Below are 21,375 nucleotides of genomic sequence, written 5' to 3' on the forward strand. Positions count from 1 at the left end.
CTGAGCCCCACTTGAAGCTCTCTGTAGCCAGCCTGTGTGGAGATCACTCTGCTTTGATCACCTTCTTTTCCTTGCAAGGAGCCCATCAAACTGCCAGGGAACCAGGAACAATCATTTCCAGCTATTTTGAGTGAAATTAGCTCCCAGGTACATTCGTGGTTCATGTGCTGGTCCACACCAAAGGTTCCCAGCCTGGGGGCAGCCAACAGCCCTGGACCTGCTCTGGAGCTCTCACACCTGGGCTGCATCCCTGTGCTCAGCATGGACTGTCATTGCTGGTGATCTGCTGCTCTTCAAACCCACAGCTGGGGGAAGTGCCTGTGGAGATGGTGTTTTTCTTCCAAATTCAGCAACTTTTTTTTTATTCTTCACAGTTTGCAAGTTGTTTGTAGCCAAAACTCACACAGCCCTGCTCGGTTTGCTTTCCATCTACTTTATTCTTACTCATAAGTTTGAAAAAAATCAGCTAATAAAACCAAAGTGTTCTGCTACAGTTCATTATTTGGGCTGAAACACCTTCCCTTCTGTTTGATTGCCCATGGGAAGAGAGGGTAAGTCAGAACCCCTGCAATCTTCCCAACCAAGGAGGCAGAAATGGAAAGAGGAAATACAGAGCAGTTTGTCAGTTGATACAGGTGAGCACAGCTCCCCTTTTTCTGTAAAGCTTTCCTGCTTTTGCCAGCTGAAGATCCATATCTGAGAGGCCTCACAGGTGCTTGTGATGAGCCACTGATAATCCCACAAGAACCTGCTGGGCAGTAGCACCTCAGTCCCAACACACAGAACTCGCTAAACAACCCCAATGTGCACCTCAAACCCCAGCTGGGTAGAGATACAAACAGGTGCAACATTCCTGGTGTACTCAGGAGCACTCACAAGTGCTTTAATCAAAGCATAAACCTTGAATAATACAAAGGATAGGTAATGCCCCCATTAATTTTGTTTCCTCTCCATTTGTTAATTGTTCAGAAAAACAGAAATTCATTTACAGACACTGCTATTAGGTCTTGTGAAGGCTGTGGGTCATCCAGTTTTTACTAGGAAAAAGTTTTACTGGAAAAACTTGTAAGAGCAAGGAATTTTTTCCTGAACTAATGATGCTCCCATTGAAAAGCTTAGAGAAAATGGAAAACACAGAGGACAGCACTGCAAGGCAGAGAAAAATAAAGAAACCCTTACCTAGACATCTGTTTTTAAAAAATATTTATTTGTAGTGTTTATTTCAACTGACCAAAGTCAAGTGATGTTAAGAACAGAAGAAGATAATTATACCAAATAACATGAATCGACAAAGTGAGTTCTGTGGAGTAAAGGAGATCTGTAAACCCAATCCAGAGCAGGCTGGTAAATCTAAATATGACACAAGTATGAAGGAAGCAGAGTACACATGGACAGGAATACCTGAACTAAATCCAGAGAAATTAAACAGAACAGAAGAGTTTCCCCTGAGTCTTATGGATTAAGATTTGATTTTCAGTCTAGAGGTCTATCAGAAATATTTTGGCACAGTCAAAGTGACACAGCAAAGCTAGATGCACAGTGTCAACTCACTGAACCAGGACACACCTTATGAAATGGTAAAAAGAAAATGTTAGAGTCTATCTGTGCTCCCATACACACCTACAGTTGTTCTGCACCTGCATTTTTAGACTCTTTGCACAACAAGATTATAAAAACATTGAATCTTCCTTGCATTGCATTGAATAGACTGAAAATCTTAAAGCACCATGACATAAATTTATTTAGCAGAAATTGTGCCCCCATGACCTCAGCTTCTTGTTTCCGACCATCAGTAAAAAAGAGGGAAATTAAATGAACATAACTCCAGGAATGACCAATCTGATGATAACAGGGGACACTCTGACAGCCCATTCCCCTTTCTTTCTGTGCTGTGGGTATTTATTACCAGGACCTAGTGGTTAACATTCAGTTTTTAGGTCTAATCCTCTTGGTTGCCCATGACAGTAACCCCTGGAAACTCCATGGCCTGCCTGCCTTCCACCTCCTCCCACTGCAATGTTACTTGGTTTCTTACTGTGCCTGGACTTAATCTTTACCTTCAGGATGTTACTTTCTTCCATATTCTTCTATACTTACCCAAAATTTGCCTCAAAGTTTTATATCTGAGTGTATTTATCTACCTTTTGTTCTTCCTTTAAGATCTCAGTTGCACATCAGCTTAGAACAACAGTTCTTGCAATTAGGTTGGATAACTGCAATCCAAAATTTTTCCTAGGCAAGACTCCAAAAGAGTTAATTGGCTTCAGTGGGAGACTTGTCCTGAGTAGGAAAGGCAAGTTTTGGCCTCAAGGAGACTATAAAATCCCGTTTAAAAATCAGTAGTTGTTCAGAGGCTCATTCCTGTGACAACATCATTCTTTGCGTTTCCTTTCCTAAATTCCTTTCCTAGTCATAAGAGGAAAGCTTCTGGCACCAAAATCAAATGATAATACCCTGGCCACCTCCCAAAACCCCGTAGAATCTCGAAGAAAGCACCGTTGTCTCTCCCAAGGCAGTGTAAATCCTCCAAGACGCCGGATTTCCACGTTTTGTTAGGAAAGTGTTTTTCATGCAGGCAATAAACGGCCCCGATAAGAACTGTGCCCCTGCCAAACTCTCTAGTTGCTTTACGTGTTGCCATCAGAGCTTACACTCCTCACAGTCCCCCCTGCAGTATTTAAGGTGTTGTTCTCATCTGTGCAGGAAGGGCACTGGTGGCCAAAGGCTGCTGAGGGGGTTCTGCCTCCTCAGCCCAAGTGGCACCAGTGAACTACAAGCACTGGGACAGGGGTCTTTTTTCCACCATCACACATCTCCCTTCCTTCTCAGAAGCTGTAAGCCATGCTCCTTCCTCAGTGTAATTCTCTTTTGGGTCCAAAATAAAAGCTGACACTGTAAAAAAAGCCTCTGTAACAAAGCCTTCCTACAGCTTCTTGTAACTGCATAAACTCCACTTCTTTCTTCATATCTGAGATCCCAAACATTTCCCATTCTTTCAATGCTGCAGTCACTGAATTACATCCCACTTGCCAGGGAAACCTTGGGAAAACAAGTCAGTCCTGTAAAGCTTCCTGTAGGTCCCCAATTCCTGCTAGAGCAGCCAGAGGGGAATGGAGCCGTTCTGAGCTGAACACTCTGCACTGGGGCTGCTCTAGGAGTGGTCCCCTGGCCTCTATCAAGCTACTGGATTTAGCTCCCCAGATGATCTCAGCTACTGTAGAACCACAAGCAGAGCCTCTTGCCTCCCAAACTTATGACACAAATCCTTTATGACCCTGTGAGCTAATGCAGAGGGAAATGGGACTGGCACCACCCTGTTTACAAGGCCTGGGCTCTCCATGGAGAAAATGCTGCTGCAGCCCCACTTGTGTTAGAACAGAAGTGCAAGTTTAGGACAGAGGCACTTTGGGTAAGAGGAGCTGTTGCTCACTGGTTACAGCATAGACAACAGCACGTGGCTGAAGTCACATGCATCCAGGTTTGGGTCTAGCTGATGTGATTCCCTATTTTATAAAAGAGCAGAGATGGAAATACAGATCTTGGTATCAAATGAACCCACAGCAGTGACAGTGTGAGATCCTGTGCCAGTCCCGTGCTCCCCAGTGCCCAGGTACCTGCAGTGAACACCCCAGAACCACAAATCAGAACTTGGTGGCCTCACTCCAGAGAAGGCAATATCTAAAGCTGTGGGACAAGGTCATGAAAAGGAAATGGATGAGATTTTGTTTTAACTTTCTGATCTGAAGATGAGCAAGGAGCAAAGAGTGTTTGGCAGTTCTGAAAGGTAAGTGCACAAGAACCAGTGAAAAAAGCCAATTTCCATTTCCCCTCTTCTCTCCTCTCAGCACCTTCTGTTCTAACACTGGGCCAAAATGACTGAAAGACATTTGAGAAGCCTGGAGCTCAATGGAGAATTGGGGCTGAGTTTTGCTGCTTTAACAGTGACTTCCTTGACACAGTATTTCAGCTATCTATCACTTCAGAGAAAGGCTATATTTCTACACTGAAGCCAACCCTTCACAGACAAGTAATTTGAATTCCTCCAAGTTCACTTCCTCTAGCCTCCAGGAAATGAAGTATAACTCAGAAAAATACTCATTTTGATGAGGGTTTAAACTGAAAAATAAAGATTAAATGCCAGTCACTGTACAGCACTGTCAAATTTTTCCCACATTGAGTAATTCTGGTTCCTAATGGAGTTCACACTACCTACCTACCACAAAACATCTGTGATTTAAATTGTTTGATGAAATATATCTTATATCAGATTGAAAAACATTAGAATCAACGGGACACTAAATTACTTGACTCTCTTGAGCTTTGCCCTTGTAGAGCACTGTCAGTCAGCGTGTCCAAACATCTTTCCACACACTCCACAATGATTCCGAAAGTGGGTCATTAACACATTTTGTCATGTTATGCAATTTCTCCCTCCCCTCTAAACTGGGCTTTTTTCCAGGTCCAGTAGCCAACAATAAATCAATCACAGTCTCTTACAAGCCTTTTGACTTAAATCCTGTCCTGTAGGCTGGGCTAAAACCAGAGCAGGAATCACTGCAGGTTGTGAGGCAGGACAGGGCTAGTGGTGACTGCTGCTTAGGAGGTGTTTGCCTGACCCACTGCCGTTCTTGTTGCCACTCTTTGTGGACTCCTCTTCAGTGTCTGTAACAGAATCTTCCTCCTCTTCATCACTCCGATCATCTTTCAAGTCCTAGGGAGAAGAAAGCACTGAGAACATATTCTACTGCCCCCAGAAACACACCCTGCCCCCAAAATGGAGGCTGACATCCAAGGAGAGATCAGTTAACAGCACTTTAATTTTGCAGAACCAAATGTTCTTTAGACAAAACTGCTTCTGTGACCTTGGCCCAGCCACTTGACCTCTTCTTGTTCATTTCTGCTTCTCACTGTAAAGTGTGATTATTAATCCCTGGGCGCTGTGGGATTAATTAACAGCTGTGAAGTGCAGGGAAGATGAAAAAAATATTGTTTAAAAGCTAAATATGATGAATACACTCACCCAAACACAGGAGCTGAGAGGCTGCCTGCTTCTGACAGGTGTAAACTAAACAGTGATGAGTTGTGCCAGCATCTCCTGGCACCAACTTTGCTCAAAGACATTTGCTGACCCTAAAATGCTCTTTCCTGCTCAGTGGTGTACACAGCACATCAACACTGGCACAGGGGAGGCTGTGTCTGTACAGCTGTTGTGCATCTTGGCTTTATCATCCTGTTAAGGGAGCTGCCTGGGAGGAGAATGGCTGCTCCATGAGCAGGGATGGATGGGGAGCCTGCCCTCGGGAAAATCCCTCTCCAGCTCCATAGGGACAGCTCCAAGCACTTGGCAATCATGCTTCATCCCAGACAATCAAAAATGGAAAGAGCGAATGTTTCCACCACACAAAAAAGAGTCATCACATCTACCTCGTGTGTCAGGGAGAGTTGAGACCATGCTGTGCTGTTTGCCATGGCACATAAAATACACCATTAGTCTCCTATTTCTCAACTCCTGCCATAACCTAAGGCCCTACAAATGTGCTCAGAAGTTTGTTTCAAACAATCGAGGCTTCAGCATTAAACCCAAACACCCCAATTTTCCCTTCAGTGCAACAAGCTCACAATGGCAGCAGCTGCCTGGAAGACTTTCCACACCAGTGGGTGACCTGCTCCACAGACTCAGGGCAGGATGCTCCAGTTAGAGATGCTGTTCATCCAGAAAACACTTTCTTCTTCCCAACTCCTGAGAACAGGCACCACTTTTTGTACTGCCGGATGCTGGGGTTTCTCCTCATGACAGAGCTCTGCCTCCAAAGCTGTGCTGGAGCTGGCAGGAATGTCAGCACAGACAATCTGTCTGCACAGCCACACTGGGAGCACTCCATCATGGACAAATCTGCTCTCATGTCATCCATCTGGACCTCAGCTACACAGGCAGAGGCTGCTCCTTCTCCCTGTGATGTGCCAAGGTCAGAACAGTGGTGCAGGGAGGAGAAACCAGGGCTGTTCCTGCCCCTCCTGTATCTGCTCTTGGAATGAACTAACAATTCCACTTCCTTAGCGTGCTGCTCTGAGGTCTTTCTTAAGCACTAAATTCATACAGAGAAAATAAATAACAGCCCAGTAATAACTCATCCAATTGCAATCTCATATCCCTTCATATATTACACTCCTAGTAAAAGGTATAGGGCTAGAAAGCAAATTAAAGCCTGAGCTCTGGCTCATCACAAACTGTAAACTTCCTGGAGATTTTCTTTTGCTTTTTCCCTAACAACTTACAAAGGGTATCAAAACAAACAAATCTTACTGTAAATACTGTAAAATAAACTTGGCATGCCATCAGTTAGAGAAAAGGCAAGACAGCCTTTCCCACACAATTTATGAGGTTCTGGCTCTTTCAGATCACCTCACTCCCTTCTGGTATTTTTGCCATTTGTATTTGCAGTAAAAGACAAATGCTGAGGGGGTGGGGAGAAGATTGTTGCTTTTCTGCCACCAGAAATGTTTCAGAAAGAAAAGCAAACTAATCCTAAGCAGTGTCTGATGCCAAATCCACTGCACTCCCTGGAAGTGCTCTCATGTCCCTGAGGCTGCACTGTGGGCAGTGATGGGGAGCAGCACTTCAGGACTCATTGGGAATGATGTTCAGGGAAGTTTGTGGTATTTCATTTGGAGTCCCTCCTTGTGCTGCACACAAGTTGCTGGTGCTCAAGCATGTCCTTAAGAACAGCTGGCAAACTGCTCTGCTTTGAATGATAGCCAGTATGTGATATTGATTCCTGTTTCCTATAGGAATGAGCTGGCATTTCCAGCATGGAACTGGAAACTCAGAGTTGGCTTCCCAGTTTTAATGCTGTCAAGATGGATGCTCTGATTAAAGGCACTATACATAGTAATTAAAAAACATGTCGTGTTTTTTCCAGCCCACTGTAAATCCCTGCCTTTGAGAGAACATCTTACAGATTTCAAAGCAGCAGAATTAAATTTCTTCATATTCTGAAGTAATCACTGCAAAATTTCTTAATTCTGGGAAAAAGTGTTACTTCTGAAATCTGATATAAATCAAGAAAAAGTGCTGCTAAATTAAATCTAATTTTTATTGTATTTTGTAATAATGAACTTGCTTCCTGGCCAAGTGCTTCTAAAAATTCCTGTGTTAGGAGAGTCTGGCCATTTTTGTCTGGCTTGTTTAAGTGACAGAACTTGAAATAGCAATAGCTTCATCTGTAACTGGAAATCCAAACAAACCTGTCTTTGCAAACTGTTTAACAGACCATTATAAATGTATTAAGATATTCTAAGTGAAGTTTGTGCCTCTTAACTTTGACCTTTTAATAATAACAAAAATGGTAACATTTCTAGGATTTTCTCCACTTTAATACCAAGATGTTTTCTCTGAGCCCCTCACATCATATATTATACTCATGTTTTCCAACTCAAAGGCTCTGCTCTGACTGTCCTTGAGCAGCAGCAGATGAATATACTATCAGGAACACAAGAGCTGGCAAACTGTAAATACCACAGCTGAGGCCATCATTAATACTCAATGCTTTAGTTTAATGGCATCAACTGCATTTATTATACTTCAGCTGGTTTTGGGTAACAGACAAAATGGATGTGTACATTTTCTGTTCTGGATGACTAACCAATTTAATCTTTCTAAATGGATGAATGGTTTCAAGGTTTATGAGAAGCAACACTAATGCTATAAAGTCTGCAAGAGAGCCATTTGTAGTGAAGCCAAAGCTACAAACTTTTATAATCTTTTTTCCTTTTGTTTAACCCTTCCACCTGCTGCTCAGTCTGCCTCTTTTAGTTAAATGAACCGTATTTGTTAAGGTAGTTTTGGCTTCTTGCATTTCACTGCTGTTAGAACATGAAATGTTCTGTCATTGAAGTCATTAGCACAACATGGAAGGTAAAGGAGGACCGTCTAAGCGACTTCACCACGGAACAAAAGAGTTCTTGAAGTCAGGAGATGAACAAAATCCATGGGCCACCTCCTAGCCTCTTGTAAGCAGAATGATGCTGCTCAAATCTCTATCTAAACCAACAGAATCCACTCCTAATTGTACAAGCCTGTCTCTCAATAAAGCACTCAGAGATCACTTCCCTCTTGACAAGCCCTTGGCCCTTCACTCTGCTGCAGCTGAGGAGAGCAGCAGCAGGACAAGGCTGAGCTGATGGAAGCGTTGGTTTCCTGTCCCCTGGGCTGGTGACACCATGGGAACCCCACTGCTGAGGTGGGGCTGGGCAGACACCACCCTTCCCTCCTGCCCTTCACTGGCCAAGTGGCATCTTTGTGCAGGGCACACCGAGGTCACACTGCAGCCACGGCAGGGCAGCTCAAGTGGAAAGTGTAAGAGCAGAGGGAAGGACAGTGCCAGGCAGTATAAAAAAGGCAGAAATATATATAATAAAAATATATTGTAGCAACGTGGACCGATCCTCCAAACAGAGAGGAAACCTTAGCAACGTGCCTCTGCTTTCCCAGAAGGGGAAGGGCCCTTGCTAGCAAATGTCAGCTCCCTGTGAGGGTGGGGAGGCACAGTGGCCCAGAGCAGCTGTGGATGGATCTCTGCAAGTGCCCAAAGCCAGGCTGGACACGGCTTGGAGCAGCCTGGGACACTGGAAAGTGTCTCTGCCCACGGCAGGGGCTGGGATGGGATTTAAGGTCCTTTCCAACCCAAACCATGCCATGATTCCACGATTCCAACTGTGCCCATGTGGGTGGTGGGAGATGTCCCAGGCCTAACTCCCCTGGTGGGATCAACACTGACTCCAGGCTTCTCAACAACATGAGAAAATTTCAATTTGGCCCTGACTGGACAAGACTAGAACCAATTAATGTTTTGAGCTAAGCATAGTTTACACCCACACAGTTAACTGGATTTCTCCTACCAAGTACTGATGTATCAAAAAAATTCAGAGGTGATTCCAGAATTTTTTTTTTCTGATCTGCTGAAATTTAGATTTTTTGACTTTCAAATACTTATTCTTAACATTTAGTTGGAATTTTCTGACTCTTATATGGATCTTCTATTAAAATCAGAACCTTATACCCTAATTCTACCTTAAAAATATTTTCATTTAAACATCCACAAACACATTGACTAGATCTTGATTTTTCAATGTAAAGACAGTAAATTCCACAGCACCTGCACATATGGAAACAGCTTGAAGTACAAAGATGAAAGCTATTAGTCAGGTCAGCAACCACTGCCTCAAATAAAAGAGATAATAAACAAGAGAGATTATAAAAAGTCAGTCCAAGTAGATAGAAGGGGGTACTTTTCTAACAAATAAAACTATAAAGTTGATGAATCTCTGAGCTCAACATGCTGAATTCAACATCAATAATTTAACTCAGCTGACATATGACTTAATAAGTCTTTACTTTCCTATTGAGACTAAGCAATATACATTTGGATTCAAGCAAACTCTTCTGTATTTCCAGCCTGGAAGATTTTATTGGAAAATATATTTCCCTTTTCAGCTCATACACACTAGGCAACATAAATAATGTTTATCTTCTACAGAAGATGCACAGTTGGACTCTGCTTTCTGCAGTTTTTAAATGAAGATGCAGACTTTCTGAGTTAATTGTATTGGACATCTTGTGGCAAAAAGTCCTCTTATTTAATCTATCTCTTCTATGTAATACCCATTCCCCAAGCTTTCCACTGACAGTTTGCAGAGAGAACACAAAGAAGACTTGTAAAAAACAAATTAAAAGTTCTCCTAATTCCACAATTATTATTATTATTATAAACCTAGATGTTGCTACTAGAACACGTCCCTAATTTTGACTGACGGAATAAATTTAACCCCAAGGAAACCTCACTGGTGGTGTCACTCAGCAGAGCACACCTGGAGCCGGGGCTCCAATGGCCTGAGTGCTCTGGAGAACGAAGTCATTGTTTACAGCTAATCAGGGTCTCGGTGCTTCCAGCCCAGTGTGCAGGCTGAGCTATTGAAATGCAGAGTGAACCTCGCACCGCGCCCGCGGGGCTTTACGAGAATGTCCAAAGCCCAGGAGGTACCGAGTGAGTCATAATGTCCCACTGCTTTTTGAATTATTCCAATTTTAAATCCACAGTTGGCAAAGAAACAAAGAACAATATAATAGGCATTTGATGCTGTTCTCTATAGTGAACTTTTTTTTACCCTAGGACAGAACTTGCTTTAAGCCAGGGAGTTCAGTGGTATGAACTTTTATCAGAACATGCACTTTTACTCCTTAGAAATGCTGTTTTGGCTACAAAACAGCTGATCAGACACTCGTGCTGTTCTCAGGGAGGTATGATGCTGCACTCAATGTTTTGAAACAACACAGCTGCTAAAGAGTATTCCTGCAGAAGCCTTGCAGCACTGTGGACTGAGACCACAATGCACAGGTATGGGACAGGCACTTCTGTCCAGCAGGGACATTTCTCTGCAGCCTTAGGGACCATTCCATCTAAACTTTACACCCATACTTAAACATCAATCTCATTTTCAGTCACAACTAATTGTTTTTTTTAATATTCATATCTCAATACCTAAAACAATTTCCATACAGACCTTGTAACCACTCTGATATCAATGATGGAATCATTTCAGTAGCACCCAGTGAACAAAGTTTTATGCAGTTTCCTTACTAAAGCCAAATGATACAGAGATGGGGACCCCAGAAATTGTGATAGGCACAGGCTCAGTTATACAACACAAATCCCACCCTGGGGCTGCTTCCCAGCCATCCCTGCCTGCTCAGGCTGCCTTCTGTGCTTCCTGCTGAGGGAACCTGCAGAACCTGATCAAAACTCACCACAACTGTGTTACAGAGGACAAACTGCTCCTCTAAAGGATTTCTTCCCTTCTTGCCATGTAATTATGATTATGGAGCACACCTAGGTCCTCCTAGGGAAACATTTGCTTTAAATACAAGACAGAACAACTTTCTTCCTCAATTGATATTAACCTATCATTAACTAGCTTTATTGCAATCTTTTTAAAAATCGATTCACCAGATTGCAGTACAGTAACTCCCTCTGAAAATATAAGAATTATTCACCTCATAGCACAGTCACAATTCAAACCTCTGCAGAATATATTAAAAATAGTAAATGAAGGCATCAAAAGTTCTGTAAAGGCTTAGGGTTCACTCTGTGAATTGATTTTTTGGCAATTGAAAAAATAAATACATATGCACACTATTACACATACATAATCTTTATATAGGTGTATATATAAAACTAGCAAGAAATGGAACATTTCATAAAGATCCTGCTAGAAAATTAAAAGATACAAGCAGTTAAAATGAGAAGCCAGAAAATCTGTCAGCAAATGCCCTTCAGTGAACAGCAAGGTAAAGCAATTAATTGTAGAGCAAAAACTTTACCAACATTTATCTTTCCTCTAAATTAGGAACTTGCACATCAAAAGAACCATTTGGATGGGGAATTTACTAGAAGTGGCGTTGCCTTGTGCCAGGGAACACGCAGAGAGGGGTGGGGGTGCTTGTTTGGCCAGATCCATTGCTGGTGAAAATTGGCACAATCCCATTGAGCCGTGCTCATTCCTACCAGCTGAGAGCCTGGCCCCCATCAGCCCTGGGGAATGGCCAGGCCAGGAAGCCTCAGGATTGCATGGAGGCTTGGGTTTTTATTCTCAGAGGCACTGGTCATCTGCAGCTCCTACTGAAGTCAAACTCAATGCCTTTGGAAAGAGCAGATTTTATTGCAGCTCATCCGAGCTGTTTATGGCTCAGCCAACAGAGACAGGCAAAGAGAGCATCCACACCCCCAGTCTGCTGGACTCTGGCCCAGGGGCTGAGGCTGCTCCTGCACAGTCCTGTGTGTGCACAGCAGGGCTGTGGAAGGGTACTTTGCCCCAGTGCTCCCACCCCAGCATGCCTTCACCACCTATCTAACAATTAAATACTCACAATTTATTTTCTGTGGTTTTTCATTAGTTCATTCCTCCACAATGGTCATAACAGCCTTTAACCCAGGTTTTCAAAGCTTTACCTGATTTTTATACAATGTTCAAATGAAAAATGTTGTGGAATTATGGGTATTCTAAGCAGAGTTTATTAAAAAAAATTTAAAAAAATCCAGCAAAGAACATTGTTGCTGTATTGAAACCTGAGAAGTATATGTTAATGTGTGGTATAAGACACAATCCACTAAGCATATATAACACATCTCCCTGCAAGTCACTGCTCAGCTGTTGACCCCATTCAGAATCTGGAGTAAACAAAGATTTACACAGAAATCTGCTTTTTAACTCCCAGTGCCAGGACAACTGGTTGAGGCCCCAGAGACCAAGGAGTGCTCTTGGACTGGCACAGTGGGGAAGAGCTGGTGGCTTTTCCTCTTTCACAGGCTCTGCTGGGCTGCACACTTTGGCAATACCCATGGCTGGGGGCAGCCTTGACTCCACATCCCTGGAAGGGCAGGGATCCAGGGCTCCTCAGCTTCTCTGCTCCTTGCCTGTCACTGTAAATATCAACCAGCAAACCTCAAACTCCTCTCTGCTCCTTCTGTCTGCCTCCCACCCTCCTCCCTCGGATCAATTTGGCAGCATCAAGTGAGACATGTAGCCAGGCTTTGGGTTTAACTAGATTGCTGGAGCAGAGTGGGAAATATGCAGATGAAAGAAAGTCATAACAGGAAGTAATTTCCCTTTACTAGGGCAAGAGCCTCCACGCTGCTGACCTGGCTGGCTAGCTCCCATCTCCAGGCTATTAAACAACTCATGTCCCCAGGGCAATCGTTTTAACCAACTGGGAAGGCTCCCAGATTGACTGGTTTTCATGTCTAAGAGGGAAAGCTTTCAGTTGGCCTATTTTGTTCCCCTAGTAAGCCATCCTCATGAGAAAATCTGCTATAAATATTCATCTGTTGAGAACCAACAAATTGAACTTCTTCACAACCTGTTTTCCTTTAAAATGGAGAAAAAGAAACCCCTACTAATCTAGTTCAACCTGTCTTATGTTTGTGCCAATCCTCCACTGAGAGAACTCAAACTCCAAAGTAGAAGTGGCCCCTTCCCAGTCTAGAAGGGAACAACAAAATATCCAGGAAAAGCTTTTCTACAACTTCCCAGTTCCAGTCATGGAAATGTAACTCACTAGATTTTCATTATCCTCTATTGCTGCTTTTAAAATTTGGAATTAAAGCAAATGTACCTCTAGGTCTGTTTCACCAGCTCCCCAACAGCCACTGGGCAGCACAGGTCTGACAAAACACATAAGTAAAAGAAAACAAAATATTACATGCCTCTAGGTTAGGAAATAAACCCTGTCCTCTGTTTAACTCCTGTAGTATGGCATTTTTCTGAAGGAAATAACTTCTCACTGAATGTGCTAATTCTCTTTAAATTTCAATTTGATGCAAGCAGATGAAGCACAAAAAAAGTAAGAGGAAAAATGCTGCAGTAGAAAAATGATGACTGGGAACAGCAGAAGTATCATAACAAGCACTTCACAGCTCTCATTTCAACTCAAAATAGTATTTTCTTATCATTTTCAGTTTCCCCTACTCTGTTTTTAGTCATTCTTTGAACACTAAACTCTCACTGTTGCCTTGGGAATTTGCACCAAATAAGGAATGAACAAACCATGGACAAGGATAAGCCCAACCAGTCTTTAAAAAGCTTCCCAAAAAACAAAAGACCAAAGGAATATTGAACATAGACAGGGTTTTGAAGAGTGACAAGTTCAAAATCCTGATCTGCAGCAGTGCAGGATCTTTTCTGCTTCAGGAAGAGGAAAGAACCACAGTGAATCCAAGAAAACTGCAGCTGATGACTCCTAAATAACAGCAGCCATTAGTGAGCAGCTCACTGCCTTCCTTGAAGGTGGTCTGATGGTGGCAAAACCATTACAAGAGCAGGAAAACCTATTCCTGGACACATGACAGTCTGTGAGAAACCTGCCATTACCCTCCACTGATGGACTTTGCATCAGCCCTGAAGTATCTGAGACATGTGGACATCATGCCCATTTCCTACAACTTACACATATTTTTCAAGACTTAAAGCACCATAGTCTCAAAACCTTAACTCAGTGTGTAATGGGTTTAACATATATTTTACATCTTAATTTGCCATAATAATGTGGCTATAAGCTGCTGTCATTCACTCCCTTTTTCTGACCTTGGAAATAAAATGTTTAATCTCCACGGGATTTTCCTGGCGAGATGTTTTAAATCAGTGCATATGTACATACTTCTCTATATGCTTTTTCAATTTTCCTAAAATATTCTCATATGTGCAGACATGATGACTAGACATGTTTCAGTGGTGCTTGAAACTTGATACAAGGGGGTAATTTAACCATGTAATTGAACAATATTACAGAAACACACTGAGTTTCCTAGCAACAAAAGGCCTTGGACATCAAGATGGCAGCCAGCAGCTAACATTGCAATTGCCTGACCTAACTTGAAAAGAAATTACACTGAAGAATGTCCTCCTTCCTCTCAAAGTAGAACTGGTACATGGCTACAGGTCTGACCTTGAAGGGCTTTTCTCACAGGCCTTACTCACACACAAGGTCACAAATGTCACATGAGAAAGGACATTTAGGGAACATTTCTATTTTCCAGAGGTAAGAATAATGGATTTGAAAAAGGTTCTGTAGCCTCAAGTTTACCCCTATGGAAAACAAAAAGCTTCTTAATGTGAAGCAGCTAAGCATAGCTGAGCTTGTGGATGAGCAACTCCCCCCTGCCAGGGCATTTCCAGAGCACCAAGGGAAAGGTGGCACAAGTCCCCTGAGCCTGGAGGCCACCAGTGCTGCCCTGTGCCACCAGTCCCTGTGCCAGAGAGTCCCATGGCTGGGAAAACAGGACACACAGGGATGGCAGAAGATCATCTCCCTTCTTTCCTTTTCCCTCATTTTTAGCCATCTCTTGCTGTAGTATTTGGGAGGAGCAAAAACACAAGATTTTTAGTCCAAGTTCTTTTTTGCTGAAGCAAGTGAGTTGGCTGAGCAGTTATCTCAGAGGGCTGAGGAGAACTGTCCCCTCCATTGGTGCAGGGGGGAGGTGACAGCTGAGATGAGCTTCTGACCAGCCACTCTCAGTCAAAAGTTGTCTTCTCCTCAGGGGGAAGAAGCCATCAACTCAAAGTTGCAGTGACCCCAAAACTCCACGATCAAGGCACAGAGGACACAGAAAAAATTCCTTACACCCTTCTATGCTCAGAGCTTCCTTCAGTTAAACAACAACAGAAGCCTCTATTCCCAATTACACCATGACTTCATTTTTCCATCTGAAGCAGCTAACTGTTGCTTCAAGAAAAATATCAAAAATTGCTAAGTTTTCATTCAGAAAACAGGCACTCTTGGGCAGAGAAACAAACCCCTTCTAACACCAGGATGATGGTCTGCTGGTATTTCCCTAAAATAGCAGCAGCTATTTGTGTGCAGCATGTCTATAACAAAGATGTTGGTATAAAAACGCTGCCTTGCCAACACCATTCTTTTCAACGTTGCCTTTCCAGCTCTGGAGGCACTGGCTGCTTTCACAGCCAAGTTTGCCACTGCTATGGAAAACAGGCTGCACATGCAAGCCAGCTGAAGTCATCCAGACTGAAAAGGGCCCAGGCTGCTGCTGCTACCACTGTAAAAATGTTATTTGGAAACCGTCTTCTCAGAGAGCTGTATAAGGAATCAAAAATCCGTGGTAGGGATACAGGCTTGGTGCTTTCCCATTTTTTAGCAGTGACGAACACAACAAAGCTCTTATCTCAAAATAAAACATTTTTGCCCCTTACAAAGGCACATAAGCAGGCAGGGCAGAGTGGCCTTATATAGCTGGCCTGGCAGTGTCCTGTTCACCACTGCATCTGAGCACCTTCTGGCACTGTGCTCCCAGAACCTCAACCAGCGTGCATGGAGAGCTCTGCCACACCTTCCTCTTCCTCAGCTGGGGGACAGAGGGATGTCTCTCCATTCATGAGAGAGGTTGTGCACAGGGAACAAGAACAGCATGGAGACAAGGCCAAAATCACAAAAGAAAACAAAAGTAAAGCACTTTAAACCTCAATAAGTAAGGCCAGAAATAATGTAGTAATTAGTCAAACAGAGGTAAATGACACAAGAAACACAAGATTCTCAGTGTCTAAGGGAACACAGAAGCTTGTTTTAGAGCAACACAAACCATTTCCTCCACAGATTTGTCCCTTCTGTGCTGCTGTTTGCTGTCTTACAAGGGCTGAGTTTGTAACTTCTAGGGCAGATGTTGGGTCTCCCTATGATACCCAGCTGTCTGTTTGCATAAGACTTGGAGTCCAAAAATCCAATAATTACACGATGGTTCCTGTTAGCACTCAAACAACAATTAAATACAGAGAGAAAGGAACATTTCTATTTCCTTAAGATGCTTCACAGCATAAACTGCTTCAGATCAAAGGTCAATTTAATTAAGTTTTTGTTTCTTGAGCCTCAGAAAAAAAACCCCATTTTTCAACAGCACAATTTAAATCTCATCTGAACTAGAAAAATACACCTGTCAATAATTGTGCCAAATCTTAGAGACATTCTCCAAAGTCCTTCTTTTAAATGCTTTTTGCTAAATATTTTATCTATCCTGCATCCCACTGCACATTTCATGGCAAGAGTCCTTATGAAAATGTCACTACTTCAGGCAATCAGATAAGACATAAATGGCAGCAGGTTTTTTTCAGAGTTTTTTCTATATGAGTTTTCTCTACAAGGTAAAAGCAGATTAGGCTGCACTGTTTCTGTGCTCCAGCTGAATATGACAGCATTTCATTGAGCCATAATATAATACCAGATATGCTTCATTTGCTTTTTGTGATCCAAAACCAGTGCTCAAGTTTAGGTGACCTCTGATTTAGGCAAATCTGAAGAAGTTTAAATGCTGCAGAAAAATTGTAGTCAAAGCTCTCATCATTCACTTCTTTTTTGGAAAGTTGCTCCAAAGCCCAGTGACAAAAGATTGCTTTCATTCAGAACACAAGAATTCCTGAAGAGTTCTGGACCATCTTAGGGCTTCAGTTTTTGAGATAGCTCATTTCTCATTTACTATTGGTACAAAACATCAAATACAGGCAAAAACCCCCATTCTAGCTGAAATCTTTATATTCCAGCCAAGTCATTGGGTGTGACAATGAGAGGTGCAAAGCACATTTGAACATCTCTGTGCTTTGTAGATCCCTAGGAGAAATGCTGACTTGAAAGGTCAGGAAAACAATAAAATTCCAAGTAAACCAATTGGAGGTGTTAGCATCTAATTGTTTGATACTTCACATCTTTCTGAAGAAAGAAAATTTCTTACCTTTAAGAAAACGAACCTTTTCAAAATCTTGAAAATTAAGTAACCCCAATATAAATGCAGGCCTTGGAGGATTAATAGCATCCCATTGAATAAAAAATATGCTATGACAGGAGTCGTGGAGTAGTAGGTAGGCTGATAGAGTGTGGCACGAAGAATCCTAAAAAAATAAAAATTGTTATGGTGCAAGATTCTTCCTTATGCTATTAACACTAATTTCTAATCTCATATTCCAAGCTGATTAATATTAAAAAGCTCTGCAAATACAGTAGATTAAATAACAAGCCCTGCCTTAACTAGATTGTGCATCTCTGTTGAAATATAGACTTCAGAAGATGAGAAACTCGAGTCTGGCATGAAAGTATTCTAAGTGAGGTTAGAAAAAGTCCCTGTTTTTCAGATCTTCATCTCTGTGTGGTCTAGATACCATGCAACTCAGAGCTTGCCTATACTTTGTTTAGTGTAAATTCTCTCTAATCTGAAATCCACACTGCAGAGAAAATCCTACAGGCTTTGCAGCAGGGCTTTTTGTTAATTAACATATGTTTTGTCCATCTTCAGACTTCACTACTTTTATATTATTTGGGGCTTTTTGAGTCCCTTTAATCTCATCAGGTTTCGCTTCCAAGCTCAAGAACTGAAGAACAAGAAACTCACTGAAGCAAAATGATTGCAGATCACTTGTATAGTTAATTAAAAAAAACAACAATAGAGTAAAAGACATCAGCATTTCTGAAAGAAAATACTACAGGAAATTAAAGCCTTATGTTGATCAATGTTCAGAACTATTAATTTAACCAGCTTGAGTCTCTAAGGGCTTGTCCATGTGCAGGGAGGGGCAAATTAGAGCTGTGAATGTGAAACATATTAAACACTTTTAAAAAGATAAACATGTTAAGCACCCATGTGGATACTCCAAAGCAGATTAAATCATAGCACTCCAAAGGCATGCAAGTATTTAGCAAGTTAAGATTTATTTGTGCTGACTTAATAAATTAATTGGTTCACCTAAACTTCTTTGAGTGCTCATGTGAGTGAGGTGAGGCACTACTCAAGGACTGGGGAGCAGAGAGAATGCTCTAAAAAAACAAACTACAGTCATGTACTCTGACTTTGCAGCTACAGCAGAAAGGGTGGAATGAAAGGGAAAAGGATTTCTCTTAGTTAAGGAACTCAGTCCCCTTAAAAATGCAGGGGCTTGTAGCATTTAACTACTATTTACAAAAGTTACATAACACATAAAAGCTTTTATTTAGGTTCAAGAGGCTCATTTAAAATTATTTTTATGTAATAATTTTAAAGAATGTCCATTTTCTCACTAGCAGAATTTTCAAGTCCAGTCCATTCCTTTCCTTTTTCCATCACAACCAACACTAAACTTTCAGGGGGAGTGGGAATGAAGTAAAAGCCTGGGACTGGATTAAATATTGCTTACCAGAAGGGCAACAGGATCATCCTGGTGATGAAGAATGCAATAGAAAAGATGATAAACAGCATGTTGCAGGTTTTCTCCCAGCGAGCATAATTAAACATTTTGGCTGCCTGCAGTGGATAAAAACCCCCAAACATATTATAAATATTCTCTGAAATAAATTCTGTGTTTTCATAAATAAAGACTCATCTTCCACCTAAGCAGGAAGAGTATTTCCTCCCAGTTTGACATCTAAAGCAATCATTTTACTGATACCTAATAAAGCAGCATCAGACCAGATTCTTTGTTTATATTTCTCCTTTTATCTTGAAGGAAAGGACTCTGGATCAAAGGCCTAAAGAACAGCTCTCAGATCAGAATATAAAGTGTCATGGAAACACAAAGTGCTCTTTAGAACAGAGGTAATTCCTCATTTTTCTACCAGATTCCAAACAGACTGAATTCCAAGAGAAGCTGCTGGCTACACCTGCACATTCAGGATTAGGAGTGACCCCTTAAATGCAGGTGTTCTGGGACATGCCTGTTACTGACCCTGCTCTGGGCCTAATTCAGCTCCTGTCTTCTCCTTTATGAGAGCAGAAGATCTCAGTGCTGGTTTCTGTCCCACTAATAAAGGTTGTAAGTGCTGCTTCTCTCTTAAATGAACTGTCCAGCTCCCCATGCTCCATTAGGAACCACCCTGGGCAAAGTTTTCAAGTGTGAGCAAAGCTGCAGGTGCCAAGCCTAAGTTTTAAACAGCAGCTTGATTAAATTCTTTTTTTTTTTCCTCCTTTTGAGTGGCAGGGCTGGATTAAGTTGTTCTGGTACTCAACTCCAGTTTCTATCCAAGTGCTGTCCTACTAGTAGCTGTCAACTCAGCTGTTTTTAAGGCCACACAGTTAATTTGACCTAGGAGCAGTTCAGGATTAAAAGTAACCCAGCAAGAAAACCTGTTTAATCTGGACCAATCCCAAGTGCACAGCCCCACAATTTGTTGTTCTGGTACAATAAAATAGAGTATCAGGGACAGAAAAGGACAGTGACAGATAACAGCCTACAAGGGCTGCTTAAACTAGCACTGCCACCAAAAGAGGTGATGAAACTCTGCTTTCAGATCTGGTGTTATAAACTCAGGGTAATTCTAGTGAAGGAAACACTGTGTTTGTCTTCCAAAAAACCCAGAAGCAACTCTGGTCACAGTGCTCTGTGGAGAGTAGGACACTTCTTAAACTCTTGGACTAATATTTAGTGCAGGGAAAAATCCTTTCCCTTCAGTCCAGGAGAAGAAACTTTTCTTCTGCCAGAAGATGCCTGATACAGGTTGGACTGGATGTCAGAGGGCTTTTCCAGCCTCAGTGATTCTGTGATGCTGTGGACAACCTGGTCTAATTTTATCAGTGAAACAAGAATAACCCAGGGAGGCAGCTTTATTCCAATCCCTGTTCTGCACTGAGGAATTTCTCTTCTGCTCCTTTTTCATAATGGATTCTCTAACAAAGTATCAAGTATCAACTTAAATTATCTGGAAGCTTTTTTTATCTTACATGTTACAAATCTGCAAAGCTGTGTCCCTGTGGGGATTGGAAGAGATCTTATGAAACTCGTGGCAAAAACATTAAAATGTCACTGACGCCAAAACCAAAAAACTCAGCACAGGGGGGAAAAAAAACCCAAAAAAACTGGATAGCAGGGTTACCTCGAGCCAGAAATCTGCAGTGTCGTGCACGAAGATCACCAGAGTTCCAAGCCGCACGTAATTGCCACACCAAGAGCCGCTCATCAACCCGATGGCTGCCAGGTGATGAACGACGTGAGCCGTAAAATCCTGGGAGGGCCAGAAGGAAATAGAGGAAAATCCGGTGAAGCACAGCCCCCGAGGGTCGCTGCCGTGTCCCCCCGAGCGCTGCCCGGGCAGCGGGGGCTCAGGGATGTGTGCGGGATGCCAGGCACAGACTGATGCTGCCCTCAAGTGGCTGCACCAAATCCCGGCTCCAGGCCCTGCTTTTCCTTAAAAAAAAAAAAATCCAAAACACCACATTTTCCTCGCTCACGGGAGCAGAGGTTCAAGCTACAAACACCACAAGCACTTGCCTTTCGTTTGATATCAATCCCAAGGGTAAATATGAGAGACCAGTAAAACCCGATCTCGGCCATGTAGTACCAGTACTGGGATGGCAGCAGGGTCTGTGATGAAGAAAAACACAGTTAATTCTGAGAATAGGAAAAAGTGTCAAGTGAGATTACTTCTTTTTTCCTTTCCTGACTTCTGCTCCTCTGGTGAGTCTTGCTTCAAAAATTAAGCTAAATTAAATTCCTGTCCTGGAAATTAAGAAGGATACTCAGAGCCAAGTATTTTAACTTTTGCTCAGCCCAAACTCTCAATTCCCACAGTTCCTCCCCCACCTCTGGATTTTAACATGCTTTTTATCTGTTTCTGTCACAAAACTACATGCAGAGTCCTTCTGCATTTAATTACAAACAACTGCAAACCAACCCCCTCTTTTTTGGTGAACAATTAACATAATAAACTGAAATGCCAGTTATTTATGCTAAAATCCTATGGATCTGCCTAGGGGAGAGCAGAGCTTGGCTGCTCCCTTGGGTCAGTACTTTTCCCAGGTGTGTACCAGGAGCTGGGAAAACTCAGCTGGGGGCAGGATTATTTGTATTCCTGGCCCCTGC

General features: G+C 42.3%; 1 protein-coding gene across 1 annotated transcript in view; it reads right to left on the reverse strand.

Moving 5' to 3' along the window:
- Positions 1-1,186: 1,186 nt before the first annotated feature.
- Positions 1,187-21,375, reverse strand: part of CERS3 (ceramide synthase 3) — a 42,859-nt gene continuing 22,670 nt past the window's right edge. Inside the window, exons 7-11 of the mRNA XM_088172662.1 lie at positions 20,785-20,877; positions 20,390-20,518; positions 18,718-18,824; positions 17,286-17,442; positions 1,187-4,711 (exon numbers count right to left, since the gene is read on the reverse strand). Of these exons, the coding sequence (XP_088028788.1) occupies positions 4,580-4,711; positions 17,286-17,442; positions 18,718-18,824; positions 20,390-20,518; positions 20,785-20,877 (618 nt within the window). The 3' untranslated portion in view covers positions 1,187-4,579. The remainder of the gene's footprint in view (positions 4,712-17,285; positions 17,443-18,717; positions 18,825-20,389; positions 20,519-20,784; positions 20,878-21,375) is intronic.

Source organism: Sturnus vulgaris, chromosome 13, assembly GCF_052056855.1.
Source record: "Sturnus vulgaris isolate bStuVul1 chromosome 13, bStuVul1.hap1, whole genome shotgun sequence".
Classification (NCBI taxonomy): domain Eukaryota; kingdom Metazoa; phylum Chordata; class Aves; order Passeriformes; family Sturnidae; genus Sturnus; species Sturnus vulgaris.